Source organism: Myotis brandtii, unplaced genomic scaffold (genome assembly GCF_000412655.1).
Source record: "Myotis brandtii unplaced genomic scaffold, ASM41265v1 scaffold187, whole genome shotgun sequence".
NCBI lineage: Eukaryota > Metazoa > Chordata > Mammalia > Chiroptera > Vespertilionidae > Myotis > Myotis brandtii.
The window spans coordinates 6,055,353-6,072,300 of NW_005356944.1; the positions used below are offsets into that span (position 1 = coordinate 6,055,353).

The window sequence follows — 16,948 nt, forward strand, 5'->3', positions numbered from 1 at the left end:
CCTGAGTGTGACAGGGCGCAGGCCAGGCCGAGGGACCCCACTGGTGCACAATCGGGACTGGGGAGGGACACGGGAGGGCTCCAGGGCATGTCTGGCCCGTCTTGCTCAGTCCCAATTGGCCGGACCCCAGCAGCAAGCTAACCTACTGGTCGGAGCGTCTGCTCCCTGCTGGTCAGTGCATGTCATAGCGACTGGTCAACCAGTCGATTGTCTGCCCCCTGGTGGTCAGTGCATGTCATAGCAAGTGGTTGAGCACCCTTAGCATATCATTAGCATATTACTCCTTGATTGGTTGATCAGACACTTAGCATATTAGGCTTTTATTATATAGGATTCCAGGAGACTTTAGGAGAGTGGAAATGTAAAACCAGGCCTCAATCCTTCTTTTCTAATCTTCATTCTATAAAAGATACAGACATTATGTATAGACAGAACTAAGAGTAAAGGCTTTGTAGAAAGACCTCACTAAACGATGTTTTCATGATTGATTCAATTACTTCCACTGTGCACTCAAACAGCCATGTAGCAGCTCAGGAGCACATTAATTAGATATGGTCTTGGTTTGATAATTCACAGCCTGAGACTCAGGATCAAACAACAGCAACAACAGGTAAACTATTATGTCTTCTGCTTATTTGTTGTCCTGATGCCAAGTATTTCAGCGTTGAGGAAAAGGACATCCGTTATCATTTTCTGCTGATGCTCCGTCGTGATTGTTAGTGAGAGCAGGGTCTGGTACCATCTCATTTATGAGTCTGGGGTACTATTCGATACTCCTAATCAACATGCCAAATAATCAGAATTATTGTTTCTCTAGGGGCTTCCCTTAAAACAGGGGTGGGCAAACTTTTTGACTCGAGGGCCACAATGGGTTCTTAAACTGGACCGGAGGGCCGGAACAAAAGCATGGATGGAGTGTTTGTGTGAACTAATATAAATTCAAAGTAAACATCATTACATAAAAGGGTACGGTCTTTTTTTTTTTTAGTTTTATTCATTTCAAACGGGCCGGATCCGGCCCGTGGGCCGTAGTTTGCCCACGGCTGCCTTAAAAGAATCCTTCAAAGCAAGCACTCTAGAAAAAAAGCCTATCAGAAAATGCATACTCCTACTTTCTGCTAATTATCACAGTCAATAATCATAGAGGAAAATCTTGATTTTCAGATGGAACGTGTAGGCCTGAGATAATTATGTGGACATCTAAAACCTCAACTGCAAAGTGCAGGAAGTGACCTGTTGCTTTACATCAGAATCTAGGCCTCTAACAAGCTCCCTGGATCTTTGACTGTTAACCCTAAGCTCCTGCAAAGTATTTTGACCTGAGAGCTTTTGTGGGAAAAGATTCAAAGACTACAATAATGGGAGATTACAAGCATGTCTACATTTATTAACTTTCGTTGATGGAGGATTTGGTCATATTTCAAAATAATTAGGTATTCTTTCTACAGAAGGAGAGTAATCAAAATGGTCCTTTACATTTGCTTAGCTGTTAAGACATTGAATAAACTATATCCGTTATTTTGACAAATGCTCAAGTAAGGAAAATAGTGCCAATGTTATGACTGCATATCATGGTGATTAAGATAATGCTGGAGAGAGGGAGGAGGGAAGGAGGAAGATAGATATTGCAGAATAAAAATATGCTAATTTTAAATGTTTGAAATGTTCATCTTCATAGGATAAACATTGTGAAGGAAACAGTCTTATCAATGTTTCACCTCGGGTCATTTCTGGACTTTCTTGATAGCTGAAAAATGGAATCTAATTCACCTTACCTTTGTATTTGGGAATTTAATGATGGTTTCAGTCTCTCTGCTTGAACTTTTTTCAGTTTGTCCTCATTATCTAATGTTCTTCTGATGCATGTCATGCTTACAGAAATGGCAGTCTTTAATAGTTTTCAAATCATGACTCTTGCTTCTGGTCTTGTTAGTGAGATCATTGGGTTACTTCATCTCTGTCTTTCCTGATTGATTTTTCTCTTTTCAAAATTGGAACTCAAAATGTCCTGCTCTGTTGTGCAAAATATAGTGCCAATATAAAACGTGACCATGGCAAGATTGCTAGAGGATTTGGACTCTAAATGGAAAAAGCAGAAAGGCATTTTCCCCCCCATTTTTCACTCCTTGTGTCATCCTTCTGTGTATTTGGGATTATGTGTCTGGAATTGCTCACAGATATATCATATCCCAAATTCTTGGAGAATGATATTGCTTGGCCAAGATAGAATGTGCAGAAGATGAAGGGCTAAGATGAAGAGCTGGGTTTTAGAATTATAGATGCTCAGATTTGGAGATCTTAAATGGTCTAGTTCCATCATAACTTCTAATCATTTAATCTCTCACACAACTTTCCTCCTAAGTGATCTTTCTGATGATGGGGCACATCATTCTTCATGAAGAAGCTCCTTGTTGGGTAGTTCAGATTGTTAACGTTTTTAAATTCAACATCTGGAGGAATAGTCATCTCCCCCAAATTCTCACCACAGGTCCCAATTTAGCCTTTTGGGAGCACAGACAAAAAATTTAATTCCTTTTTTACATTATAGCCTTTCAAAATACAAAGACAGCTTTCATGCTCCTCTTGAGACCTCCCTGTTGTTTAGTTTTCTGACTTCACACAAGTCAAGATCTGTACAGCACAGTTTTTTCATCTTTGAGATGAGCAGCATGAATCAGATGAATTTAGGGTTCTTCTATCTCTGACATCCTATGAACTCCAATTGGGCCTCTGAAATAAATGGAACTTCTGTGCTTTTTCCCTTTCTTTTCTCCATCTATATCAAGTGTAGATAATTCTCTTGAGTAGAAAAAGAGTAAAAGCATATGCGATGCTATTTCTTAGGAACTGATAATTAACCTTTCAGCAATCCATTCAATTATGGTTGCAACAGCTTTGATGAGCACTAGTGGTACAACTCCCAAAACTACAACCAAGAGGCGAGAAGCTGAGGATTGGTTTTCATGGTTGTTTCAACCATCAGAGTCTAAGAACCATCTTCACACAACAACAGTAATGGCTGGTAATGCATTATTATTATCTCATTTCATAGGTTTTCTTGACAGTCTTCAATAATTCTCATTGACTTTGGGGATACTGTCAAAGTCTACAATCCATTCTGGTTTCACAAATGTTTTCAATGGTGTTAGAAGGATCATGAGCTCTGAGATCTATGTGTTTGATTTTATAGCACTATTAAGCACATTTCTTCTTTCCACTCTATAGAATTAAGATAGCCCAGGAGGAGGCTAATAAGGGGATTGTGAAAAGGAGCCAGGTATTTCTTGATGACAGACAAAATTTTGACTCTGAAAGGTATTCTACAATGATTAAAGTCATTTTACATTTTTTACTTTTCAGGAGGAAAAATACAATAGCCTAGCTAGAGCTAACAAAATATAGCAAATTTTGATCAGTGGAACTATTCTTGGGGTAGATACTAACAGATGAAAAGACAAATGTTCATTCCAAAAAGATAGTGTGAATCTGATTCAAAATGTAGGAAACCCTTTGCATAAGAGACGTCTTCTGCAGTAACCATGGATAAGAGGTGGAGGGTTTCCATCTTTCTTGTGATTGCTTCCAAAAGGAGAAGAGGGAGATTTCTCCAAATCCTGGCTACAGTCTGTCCACTTTAGACGATCAGAAGGGTTGACTAACAAATGCTAGCTATGACTTCTCTTAATTAACTGACTTTTCCATCGCTGTATGCTAAAGTGTTGTTGGGAACTGCAGTGTAGCTTTCATTTGCCTTTACAGTACACTGAAACGATGCTAGAGAAGATAAAAAATGAATTAGCAAATTGTGAATACAACTATGGGATTTTAGAAAAGACTGATGTATTTAGAGTCCAAGGGTTTTTGAAAGTAGCTTGACAAAGCAAATAGGCACATGTGAAACGTTTCCATTCTATTCTGGGAGTCCTGGCTTTAATGACATGTGCTTCATAAGTTAATAAGTGTCTCTATAAGCACGAGGGAGTGTTTATTGGCCTTTCATTTCTTTTACTTCTTTGGTTGGGTTGTGTCTATATTTATTCTTTAACTTCTTAAAGAGAATGTCCAGTTGTAAAGATAATAGAAAATTGTTTTTAGATCTATAGTTTAGCTTCAGAGACCAAGATATGATAACTTAGGGGTATATGCGTCAAATGTTTCACTTTCTTCTTATAATCTTGGGAATTCCATCGTACATTCTGTGCCTGATTTTCTTCCTTTGTCAAGTGGGTTACTTGGCATCCAGCTCAGCTACTAATGCAAATAACCACAACAGGTACGGATTCAAATATCATCACAGCAGGCTGGAAGCCAACTGAAGAAAATGAAGATGAAAGAGACAAACACCCCATTCATTCTGGATCAGGCATTGATGATGATGAAGATTTTATCTCCAGCACCAGTAAGGATAATCAATTACAGTAGAACCATTTATGCAAGGCTTACCAATTAATCTGAGTGATACCCAATAGTATCTCTTTTGGGAAACAGTTAATATGAACAATGAGCATAAGCCTCTGACCACACCTTGGTTATACCTTGATGAGATTTTAAAGGAAGAAATAGATTTTTTAATGGAAGCCAAACTGTATTTGGAGGAGAAATTGGAAAAACGTATTTTATAAAATTCCTAGTGCCTCATGTTCTTCCTATTTTATTTATGTGGTCTGATGCTACAGATTTTTTTTTGAACTATTGAACTTTGTCAGAAAATGGCACAGTAATATATAACAATAAATATTCATTGTGTAGTCACTGTGCTAGGTGCTGGTAACACAAATATGAAAAAAGCCAGAGCTCTTGCCTTCAAGGAACTTATGGTCTATCGAAGCGATGGACTTGAGAATGTGATTGGAAGGATAGTAAATCAAAGTTGTAGATGATCCTAAATTAAAGACTTAGAAAGACCTAGAAAGGCTTACACAATGGGAACTAGAACTCAAGAATTGTCTTAGTTAGTCAAAACCTGGTTGAGGTCAAGGGAATAAATCCAAAGTTTTAACAAACAAATTGGGCACCAATATAACAGAAAGATGTTAAAGCAAAGGACAAATGTCAGCTGAGCTTTAACAAAACAGTGCCAGTTATTAAGAACAAGTAGTGAAACCACTGTATAATAGTATTCAACTTTGTGACAACTATAAAACTTTTTGAGAAAAGAGATGGAATTGAGCTAAAAAATGTCCTTTAAAAATACAATGATTGGTCTAATATTCTGTCAGATGACTGAGTTTTCTATTCAGACCTGTAATGATCTAGGATATTGCCGAACAGACATGAGAATCCTGGACCAGATTTCCTAACAGCTTTGCTTTTCCTTAGAGAAGGTGTCCATTTAGGGTGCCACATGAGCTGTTTTGGGTTCTGTCCATTCTAATCTGAGAGTATCATCTCCAAATGGACAGCACTCAGGGAGGGAGAGATCCTCCCCCCACCCCCCCAAAATAGCTTAGGCCTTAAAAGCATCTAAACATATTGCATTGTTAGAACAAAAACTTGAGATAAACTAAATGCATTATGGTATACTCCTTAGCCTGGACACCTCTGCAGAGGTTAGTCTATGAAACAAGGAACCTCTTTCTAGTATCTTCAGGAAGAAAGCCAAATAACCAAAAACACTGGAGCTTTATTATTACCCTGTCTCCTGAGTTAGGATGTGGCCCCATCTTCCAGGTGGGGCCACCAACAAAGAGATGGTCTTGAAACATGAGAAACTAAACACTGTTTGGGTGGCAATCCAAACAGATGGACCTAAAAATAAATTGTATGATCACACCCCAGAGGAAAACTTCCCTTGATATTTTTCATCTTTGTGGTATATTTTCCAATTTCATTTCACTTTTCTGCTTGGCACCTGTGCACATAATTCAACAGGATGCCTCTCTCTTCTGTAAGGGTGTGAAAACTGCCACTTCTTTTATACGTATTGCGAATGTGGTCAATGATACTAAACCTGATTTTCTTAACTTGTGAAATAGAGATGATAGTAGTATAGTTCTGAAAAGAGTTTTGTATTATTTGGGTATTAATATAAAGTTTGAAAGAACAGGGTGGATTTGCCAATAACCTTTTCACAAAAGACATTGATTCTGATTTTGTTATAATCCTTCTGTCGGGTGTGTCTCCTATTCTAGCCCTATCATTTGGGTGACAGTATCAGAGCATTGGTGGATATATGACTCTTTCTTTCTTTTTCCCCCTGGGGAGCTGCTGTGATGGTGGTGGTTGGTTCCCTATGGTGTTTTCCTACTGAATCTATTCGCCTTGTTCTCTGCTCCCCCCGCCGTCTCCTCCCCCCTCCCCCACCAATGGCTGTGAATGGCTTGCTGGTTAAGTGCTTTGTATTTGATGAGCATATCATAGGTGTTTGATAAATATTCAGAAGTGTATAGCTAAATCATATGGCTGTTATGGGTAGATAATCTTTCTTAGAATCACCTATAGGAAAGTTCTGGATGCCCAGAGTATTTCTTTCCCCACCAAAACTAGAAATGAAATAAAGTGATCATCATGGTATAACTTCCAGGTACCTACCTCTTCATCCTGAGGATCTACATGTAGTGCGCTTGCCAGTGATACAAATTCCTTGGGCTTTCAAATGCAAAGGGACATTACCGACTGCATGGATGGGCAACGCTCTGCCGGTCTTTGGTTATCCTCGGTGGAGGGCTGGTGTTTCCAAAGCTTTCTTCTTCCTGCTGCAGCTTCTTTGGCTGCTTTCTCCAGAAGATCTCATGTTCTGGCCCCAAAGTATTCTATGACAGAATGCAAAGGACACTGAGATGCTTAACAATATGGCTGGACCAAGCCGAAGGCCCTCTCTGCTTTCCTTCCATTTCCACTCAACCATCTATACAAACTGGTATAGATGATTCACTGGACAGACCAAAGAAGGGGGAAAAGTGCAAAACAGGTGGTGAAGGCTCAAGAAATACCATTTTCCTAATAACTTCATCATCATTACCACAGTTTCAACCACACCACGGGTTTCTGACCACTCAACCCAGAACCGGAATGGGAGCCAGTGGAGCCCAGGCTTTTTAAACCCAGAAGTATCACTTCAGACAACCACAAGGATGACTGGTAATGGGATATGCGTTCTTAATTAAAGATATTTTTTCCCTCAAAGTCTATGATGCTGCAAAGGTCAATTGACAGGACACAGTGGGAAATTTAGTTAATATCTCATCACAAATTCTTAGAGAACTTTCATGACGATACTCAGTTCAACTTAGGGGTCATTTATCAATCATACCATCTGGGCACAAGATATTTTATGTTGCTCCATTATAAGAATGAATACATTAAAATGGTTTATGGTGTTGCCCTTGAGAAAGTGGTTATAGTGGAATAAGAAGTCATCATTAAGAAATTCCGTGCCCAATGGTTTCTTTCCTTGCGAGAGATTAGTGAAGTCACTCAGAAGTATTGATAGTAGATGCTCAGGCATTGAACTCTTAAATATCATGTACTTTAATGGAAGAACAGAACCATCAATTTGGTTGATAAAAATTTACAGTGTATATAAACATCATCACAACAGATGTGGACAGAAGTGGCACCAGTGATTATGGAGAAAACTGGACCCAGGAGGCACAGTCTCCTCTCACTCACCATGAACATCATGACGAAGCGGCGACCCAGCATTCTGCAAGCACAAGTAAGAAGGATGGTGGTCAGCAGTTCTGGGTGCGATGAGCCAGTGAAGTCATTCCAAAGAATAGGGAAGACTATTTTTAGACATGGCCACATCTTCTATTTCCACACAGTACATTTTTTTAAATCCCCAGAGCATGAAGAGCTGTCAAATCTGCACACCAGTTTTAAAAATTGGAAGAAAAATGCTAACTTGCCAGGTTGCCCCAAAAGACAACATACTTAAAAAGTGAAACTTAAAAAATATCTGAGATGAGGTTTTTGTGTCAAAGATTCCTAGAGGTTCCAGTTGGGTGACTCGTATGTATTTATGAAAATGTATAGTGAAGAGTGTATTCTGTTGGTGCTTAGTAGTGGCACCTTGAAAGAAAGCTTGACTGGTGCCATGGTCTTTGGAATCCTATTTTCTATGAAGTCTCTTACGAATGCAGTGTCTTCTTCACATTCTCTTCCTCACTGCATTATAGAAAGGCATCTCTGTACTCCTTGGAGGAGAGTTAATAGCTCAGATGGTCTAGATATGAAAACTATGCCTGTTCTCTCTCTGTCTTTAAGCCCAGGGTAACTTGGGGACTTATTTTCTGCTATTAATTCTACTTATGTGCAAATATCTCAGGTTTTCTAAAACACTCTCTCAAGTCTCACTCACTACTAGACGATGAGGAAAGGACAAAAAAAATAGAAAGTATATATTCTTCTTTCATCTGTTTCTTGGAGAGATGCCTAACATGTTTGGAATAAAAAAGTCTCACGCACTACTAGACGATGAGGAAAGGACAAAAAAAAATAGGAAGTATATATTCTTCTTTCATTTGTTTCTTGGAGAGATGCCTAACATGTTTGGAATAAAAGAAGCTTTAATTTAGGATAACAGCTTGTAGCATTTTTAAAACTACGCCTCAACCATCATTCTCATAGCCTTGGATATTCCTAAAGCAAAAATGTAAGAAACATCCACTTAGACTTTAATTCAGCTTGTAGCATTTTTAAAACTATGCCTCAACCATCATTCTCATAGCCTTGGATATTCCTAAAGCAAAAATGTAAGAAACATCCACTTAGAATCCAAAGGGAGAAGCCAAAGGGGTTTGGGAATCCATGGTTTGAGGGATGTTCCTCAGACAACAAAAGAAACATTTTAGACCTCAGCTAAGACATAGGTTAATAAGTCCTAGATATTGCACTGAATATGTCCAACATGCCTACACCTCACTACTTACCTGATAGATTTGCTACATGCATGAGCAGACATCAGCTAAGATATAGGTTAATAAGTCCTGGATATTGCACTGAATACATCTAACATGCCTACACCCTCACTACTTACCTGATAGATTTGCTACATGCATGAGGATTATGGGATGAGTTAAGAACAGAGTTTTCTGATAGAAGAAGGAAATAAGAAGTCGACTCTTCAGAATGGGATTCTGTCAAAAAAATAAATAATTACAGATTAAAAAAAAACACATGCAAGAATAAACAAACAAAAAACAGAATGGGATTCTGCACCAGTCCTCTTTGGGACCCAATACTATATTTTAGAGATTACTTTAGACAATTTGTACTTGAAAAGCAGAAAGCTACTTAAAAAGCTTAGAATTCATGAGCCTATTGTCAAAAGGTGGTGGTGGGGGGTGAGGGGGTATCATTACTGAAGGGTAGTTAAAAAACCAGACACAACAGAACCTCCCAGAGGGAAAGCAGCACCAGCCTCAGCAATTCTTTTATCAGCACTTGCAAAACAAAGAGATTCTGGTGGTGACCTCTGGACTTTATCAAGGGAATATTACAGCACAATAGACATTTCAAAGAATTATGTGGCTGTGTCACAGGTCTAAGGAAAGGCCCTGGGGAAAACTGATAAAGCCCTTGAGTGTTATACAGAAATGACCCTCTTTTTGATTATAGTACAAAACTCAAATATGAAGTAAGGATGTGATTATTTAAAAATTGGAAAAATTATGCAAAGATCCAAACATTTAATTTATTCTTGTTCTAGGAATTTGCATATAGTTAAATAAATGTAAAAAGTCTTATTGAATAAGAACATTACACCTAGAAGAAAGTCAACCTTCACATTTTACAGTGGAAATCCTACTCGGTTAACCCCTATGTTGAAAACAACAGTAGTGTTACTGGGTATTTAAAGGATCATTTTGTTTATAAAGATAATGAATCCTACTCGTTAACCCCTATGTTGAAAACAACAGTAGTGTTACTGGGTATTTAAAGGATCATTTTGTTTATAAAGATAATGATAGAAGACATATAGAGTAGTGTGTGTGCGTGTGTAGTGTATGCTCATGTGTGCGCGCATTTAAAAACTTTGAATCGACAGATTATGTTTGGGTGAAATGTTCTTGTTTATAATTGCACTCAGTGGTTTTTCTCACTTCATTACTTGTCAGGAGGCAGTGATTCAGTCAGTGGAAGTAAAACTTAAGATTTTGAGGTCTTTTTCCCTCCCAACTGATAACAAGTGAACCTCAGTGCTAGGATAGAACGAAGACAATAAGCTTTCTTTCTTTCTTTCTTTCTTTCTTTCTTTATTTATAACTAGGGATCAAACCTACAACCCCAGCATGTGCCCTGATCAGGAATCAAACCATCACCTCCTGGTTCATAGGTTGATTCTCAACCACTGAGCCACAGGGCTGGGCAATAAGTTTTATTTTTATTTTTTTTGTTAATCTTCACCCAAGGATATTTTTCCATTGATTTTTAGAGAGAGGGAAAGACAGAGAGAAACATTGATGTGAGAGAAGCACATTGATTGGTTGCCTCTTGCATACGTCCAGAGCAGGGCCCAGGCTGAGAAAAGCCTGCAACCAAGGTACATGCCCTTGACTGGCGTCGAACCTGGGACCCTTTGGTCTGCAGGCTGATGTTCTATCCACTGAGCCAAACTGGCTAGGGCAATAAGTTTTATTTTTAAAATATTTTTGCTACTATAAAATTACACATATTTTCTAAAATATTGAAATTCAATCAGTTCTACAAATTGCAAAGTGTACTTCAACTTGGCCAGTTTATAAACTCTCTTTTTCTTGAGAACTAAAAATTTGCTATTAGTTGCCTTAGAAGAAAATGTAAGTGCCTTTCTAATTTCCCTGTTGGCATCCTGATATAATTTCATTCTATTCATTTTGTCCTTTTAAAACTGGACAATTACAAAACAAAGGTTGAAATGTTAAAGCTGTCACACATTCCTATTGTGTATATAATGCCAAACTAGCGAGAATAATTTTCTTCCATTGAATAAATTTTGTTAGAAAGTAAATTTTTGTTAGAAAATTTAGTTTTGCTGAAAGTGTGGCAATTTTACATGCCACATAGGTATAACCTTACAATGTGCCAGTGGAGGGGAATCCCAGTCATTCCCAGCATCTTCCATGCTGGGCAAATCCACTGCTGGTGCATTTCCAGTGCCTGTGATGATGGGTCACATGACCACCATTTCAGAAGGCCTCCTACTGGGCTCTTTTGTCATCTATTGTTAATACTAGAGGCCCGGTGCATGAAATTCATGCACAGGTAGGTTTAGGGCCAATCAGGGCCTTCTGGCTGCTGGCCGGAGCCTTCCTTCGTTCTGCGCCACCCTGTGATGGTCAGCATACATCATAGTGAGTGATCGAACTCCTGGTCTCCCAGTCGAACTCCCGAGGGGATACTTTGCTTATTAGCCTTTTAGATAGATAGATAGATAGATAGATAGATAGATAGATAGATAGATAGATAGATAGATATAGATATTCCTTGTAATAAAATCACTGGAGCAAAGATTTGAATGATCTGAGCAATTCTCTCAGACAAGATCTATGAAGTCATAGACTCTAGTAAAATAAGAATAGTGGAATTTATAATCCATGGTATAGTTCTGACTGTGCCAATCTGGCTATATGACTTTGAGCAAATCAAATCTTCTTTGGGCCCTAGTTTTCCCATCTGAAAAATTAAAAGATTGAGCCATTTGATTTCTAATACCCCTTTTGGACTACCAGTGATATCTCAATCTCTCTCTCTCTCTCTCTCTCCTTCTCCCTCTCCCTCTCCCTCTCCCTCTCCCTCTCCTTCTCCCTTTCTCTCCTGCTTTTCTTTTCTGCCTTCTATCCCACGTGTATATGTAAAGTAGAAAGATATTTGTTGGTGAGGAAATTGAACAATAATGGCTCATAGTTGAAATTCTTCACACAGCCCAGGCAGACCCTAGTAGTGCAACAGCAGAAATAACTACCCAGAAAGAGCAGTGGTTTGCAAATGGAGGGCATGGGGAATATCTCCAAACGCCCAAAGAACTCTTATTCAATAGCAGGGACAGCTGGTAATGGATGGTTTAACAAGTAAGCTTGGGTGGAAACTTTCTCTTGGGTTACATGTTGAACATTGAGAACATTGAACAAATAAGATATTGAAGGAATTGTCACAAGATGTTAATTTTCCTTAATAAGTTATGGTATGGTCAACACAGAGCCATCCCTTAAATGCTTGTAACAAATCCCCATAAAGGAGACACAGACAATATGCCCTTGTGTATGGCATTTTCAGATCTAGTTTGGGGCATTCCCTGGTAAGGTTGTAGCAGAGACTCTGATCTTATAAAATACTCCCTTTGGTTTTATAAATGAATCTACTCTATGATGTGGGTCCACACTTTACAGCATGGTTCTATAAAATTCTGGGTTTGTGAAGAAACATATGGTCAGAACCCCAATGTTTGAAGAAATGAAGCCAGAGATCTTGATAAAAATACCTGTCTGATGTCATTTGGCCCTTTTGCCATGTCTGTTTGGAGATTTCTCCTTGATTATACAAGTTTTTCCCCCCTAGATTTATAAAACAAATACATTCTCTATTCTTGAATTGTGGGATTGTGCAAATTGGACTCAAGTCTTGTCACCATGTCTAAGTGAGGCCTGATAACTTGACTCTGCGAGCTCCTATGCATGATTCTTTTGTCTGCATCACAGAAACATTGAAATACACCCTGCCTTGTAAAAGAACATGAGTTCCTTTTAAGAATGATATTTTCACTTGGTGTCAGTGAGAGATATCCCCATGTTTCCATTGGCGATGCGATATGGAATATAATGCATAATGTACTTCCTGTGTGTGGCAACTCCTGAATGCATTCCTGGCAGAGCAACGGATTCAGTGACTGGCTATGTGGTGTGGTTGGTTGTTGCTAAAGGGCTACTGTTGTAATCTTTTCTACCTATACTTCTTCATTGGCACGGGATGAAGCAAAAGCATGTGCTACAATTCTTACATGTCATTTATGCCATAAATCTCATTGTTAAAAGGTAACGCTTCTAAATTTTAAAAAAAAATGTAATGCTTCTAATGGATTTCATTCATGCTTTTGAGATAATGGCACTTATTTTTATGTTTATCTCATGAGAAGCTGTTACCCGATTCCTTCTCTAACTCACTACCACCCTAATGTGCATTTCACTAGGATGTGGTTGTCTCGGAATGACATCATGTGCTTGGACTCTTATACTTCCTCCTTTGGGGGATGGTGGCGACCTGGCATGGGTCAAGAACTACTTTTTCATCTTCACTTGATGTCTGTAACTCATCTCCTGTCCACTGGAGAAGTCATTAATGCTTTTGTATCCTTCAGTTCACATGCTGCTTGCTAAGAAAAGGAGCATAAATGAACTATACCTGCTAAAACATTCTGTGTTTATGCAACTTCCTGGCCCTCGATACCAGGAAGATGTTTTCATTGTCTTATTCAGATAAAAAAAAGTACATTTTTTAAAAAAATCAGTGTATCCCTGGTCAGATGTCAACTAACACTTTGACAATTGCTTGAACTGCATGGTCACACCAGTCTCAGCCCACGACACCCATCCAAATCAGAGAACGACAACACCGAGTGAAGAGGACAGTTCCTGGACTTATTTTTTGGACCCAATCTCACATCCAATGGGACGAGGTCATCAAACAGAAAGCAGAATCGGTAATAGCCTCTGAGCCTTTTTATATTATGTTTTGGCAAAGCCTATAAATGGCTATTTTCCTAGAAATAAGCCCTTGGTTTTAGACCACTCTACTTTCCTAAGAAGGAAATTGAAGTTTCTTCAAAAATTTGCTTCCTTTGTAGAAGTGATATGCCCATTTATCTGAATTTGAAGTGCTGAGCTGAGAGTGAAGAATTTGGCAGGAGAGTTAAAGGAGAATTGGTCCTAAAATGAGAGGAGTGAAAGTCATTTTCTCTGAAGAGGGAGCAGTCTCAAGAGTCCTTTTTCATTTACTCCTAAGTGCAGGGCTTTTAAAAGAGTAAAGTGATGGATTCAGGGACTATTTCCACTGCAGACTCAAAGATATAACTTGTCTCTGGTAGAGAAATCTCAGAGGTAAAAAAAAATTGGTGAGTGCTCCTTCTGAAGAAATAATGAAAAAGCTCAGAAAACTTTATTGTTTACTCTTACCACATTTAGAGATAAATATGGCACCCTGTGACCTAAGATTTAGACCACTCTTGGCCCTCGATTAATGTTTGTGAATTTCATAAATGGACACAGGATGAAATCTCTGTTTTCTTAAACATCATTCATCTTTACCTATAAGCAATTAAAAAACAGAATTAAATGAGAGAGAGAGAGAATAAAAAAGATATTGGCTGTAGCTCTGTAAGAATGGAGGGTTGTGATTTTATTTGACCAGTTTTTATATTTAAAAAGAAGTCTTCCTTTATCGGAACAGATGACAACTTTCCCTAGGGAATCTGCAAGAGCTGGAGGCAGATGATGCCCTTTTCTCAGGCTTCACTAACTTAAAGAATCCATGTTCCTTCTTATACCCATGAAGAGTTACTCAAGTTTTGCTTTGTTCTTTAACAAAATGCCTTGGTCACAGAAATGTAACATTCCAAAAAGGGAGATAAATCAAAGAACCAATATGGGGCTGTGAATTATTACTCATAGCGTTGTGTAATCTGGATCCAAGCTACGAAGGGCATGCATAATATGAACTTTATTGAAATGAGTTCCAAGAGCACAATGACCATGTTTCTTGGTAGTGAATTGAACAAAGTTATCTCCAAAATGAATTGAACAGTTTTTATGGTTTCGTATCTTTAGAACCCCCTAACTGTGTCATTCCCAAATACTAATGAACAGATATTGCCAAATTACTAGTGATTAAAAACAACATTGGCATTAAATATTGACTAATGTGCAAGGCATTGTGGAGCCACAACAATGTACAATTCATGGTCCATGCTCTTAAGGAACTTAAAATTTAAGTAGGAAAAGAAAACATTTAGCACCAAAATATATCTAACAATACGAGAGAGCAAGTAGTAGATGTCAAGTGAATGTTGCCAACAATAACACCAGAGAAATTCAGAGGACCCTCCAGGGAGCATCAGAGAAAGGTGGATTGGATCTGGTTTTTGGAAAATGGGGGGAAATCCTGGATAGTCAGAGAAAGAAAGTCAGGGAAAGTTTTTGTAGGAAAACTCGTATAAGAAGAAGCATAAAGGAAGGAAAACCAAGAAACAAATTTGTTAGAGTGAACCGATCCACTTGTCATAAAGGAAGATGAGTTTGAATGGCGAGGCTGTGGTCATCATGTTGAGTGGCTGAAGTGCCACATGCAGACCGCACACATGTTTATGCATGTGGCTGCTGGAGGCTCTGATTATATAATACTAGTGGAAAACCAAGCCACAGTGAAAGAACTTCAGAACCAGTATTAAGTCTCCATACTGATGAACAGAGATTCCATTAAATTGATGAACATGACAAGGACAATCACATTGGCTCAAACTATAGAACAGTGTGATACCTCATGAAAGATTCTACTGATAACAGGGAAGGTAAACAAGAGTCTCTAGAGACCATCAACAGACAGGACTTTTTCTGGGAAAATAGCCATTAGGGGTTTTGATTTGGGTTAGCTAGCCTTTCCCCTTTTTTGAAATCTGGGATTTTTTTCCTCCAAAGATCTTGATTTTTCTTTTCTTTTGTATGTAAGGGCTGCAGTGTAGGTATGGGTGCCCAATATTCCATTTTTTTTCCCTCTGGAGTCATCTGGAACTGATTAAATCCCTCTAGAGGCAGACAGTGTGGGTGGACTTTGATCGGAAAGCCAACAATAGTGATGGTGTTTATAGGTTATTTGGCCTTTACTTCACTCAGGACTTGTTATTTCAACAGAATTGATTTGTGGTCATCATTAAAAAAGCATTTGTAAATATTTTAGTGAAATTTCTGTACCGCTCAACATTGTACATATTAATTTCCAAAGGCATCACATATCTGTGTTGACAGGATAACTGATTCACTGATATCCATGGCTTCTTATTCCTTGCCCCTGAATACTTCCTGTGGCTTCTACTTAGGTAGCAGTGGGTGATGAGTTTATGTTTTATTGCATGTTCCCTTTATAAAGTGGAAGAGACCAAAGGAGGGAAGAGGGCTGATAAAAAAGTTATTTTGCCAAGTAAGGGTGTGTGTGTGACAGAATAATGCCTGAACCAGCACACTCTGTCCTTTCTCCATGTGTCAGATCCCATGTGTCTATAAGAAAGGCAATGTGTATGGAGTGGGACAAGTCACACTGGTTTATGTGTGTGTTTCTGCAAGGTTTGAGAGGCCCATCATGTGTTCATGAAGTCCTTTCAGACTCGGCAAAAATAAGCAAAACATTGTAGCTTTCCTAGAACTCAACCTTTCAATGCAAGCCAGTTACTTCTTGGGATCTTTTGAAGAAGCCATAATCTACTCCAATTCTGGAGACATGAATCAGTATGTGCTTTCTTTCCTTTTATCCAGGTTTGAATATAAGAATAATTTGGCTCTAGATCATCAACCACCGTCAGGTAGTGGTTTAGGAAATCCAACTATAACAATGATTTAATTCCTTCAGATATGGACTCCAGCCATAGTACAACACTTCAGCCTTCTGCAGATTCAAACACACATTTGGCGGAAGACTGGGACAGGACAGGACCTCTTCCAATGACAACTCGTAAGGATAACGACACTCAGCCCTTTATTGACTTGTGTTCCTGCTTCAGTTCTTGCTCACACTGGCCCAGATCCAGAGCTTGGTGGTGGAATGGTTTTTGTGGCTCAGTCTTTATTTCTTCTATATTTTCTTGGTGGAGGTCTTTAAATGTGATTTTTCCTTTATTCTTGGTACTTTCCAGAGTCAATGACTTTATGTTTAAAAAAAAAAAAAGTGCGACTCCATTCAACTTGATTTTCCTTCCCTAAGTAGTTATGGTAGTGTCATCCAAGACCATGGCTAGAACAGTGATTTTTCTATGTTTTAACTGACC

At 38.6% G+C, this 16,948-nt stretch overlaps 1 protein-coding gene and 1 long non-coding RNA gene across 20 annotated transcripts in view; one reads left to right on the forward strand and one right to left on the reverse strand.

The window, feature by feature from the left end:
- CD44 (CD44 molecule (Indian blood group)) overlaps nucleotides 1-16,948 on the forward strand; it is a 112,695-nt gene that overhangs the window by 75,672 nt on the left and 20,075 nt on the right. For 5 of the 19 annotated variants that reach the window (XM_014538173.1, XM_014538181.1, XM_014538170.1 and 2 more), the window contains exons 6-10: nucleotides 4,274-4,399; nucleotides 6,967-7,080; nucleotides 7,517-7,657; nucleotides 13,490-13,618; nucleotides 16,534-16,635. The exons of 2 other annotated variants lie outside the window; for them this stretch is intronic. In XM_014538173.1, the coding sequence (XP_014393659.1) occupies nucleotides 4,274-4,399; nucleotides 6,967-7,080; nucleotides 7,517-7,657; nucleotides 13,490-13,618; nucleotides 16,534-16,635 (612 nt within the window). The remainder of the gene's footprint in view (nucleotides 1-4,273; nucleotides 4,400-6,966; nucleotides 7,081-7,516; nucleotides 7,658-13,489; nucleotides 13,619-16,533; nucleotides 16,636-16,948) is intronic. 12 more of the 19 variants (XM_014538184.1, XM_014538187.1, XM_014538172.1 and 9 more) reach the window with 11 other exon arrangements.
- LOC106725790 overlaps nucleotides 13,634-16,948 on the reverse strand; it is a 14,024-nt gene continuing 10,709 nt past the window's right edge. The window contains exon 3 of the long non-coding RNA XR_001361746.1: nucleotides 13,634-14,698. This is a non-coding gene — a long non-coding RNA (uncharacterized LOC106725790). The remainder of the gene's footprint in view (nucleotides 14,699-16,948) is intronic.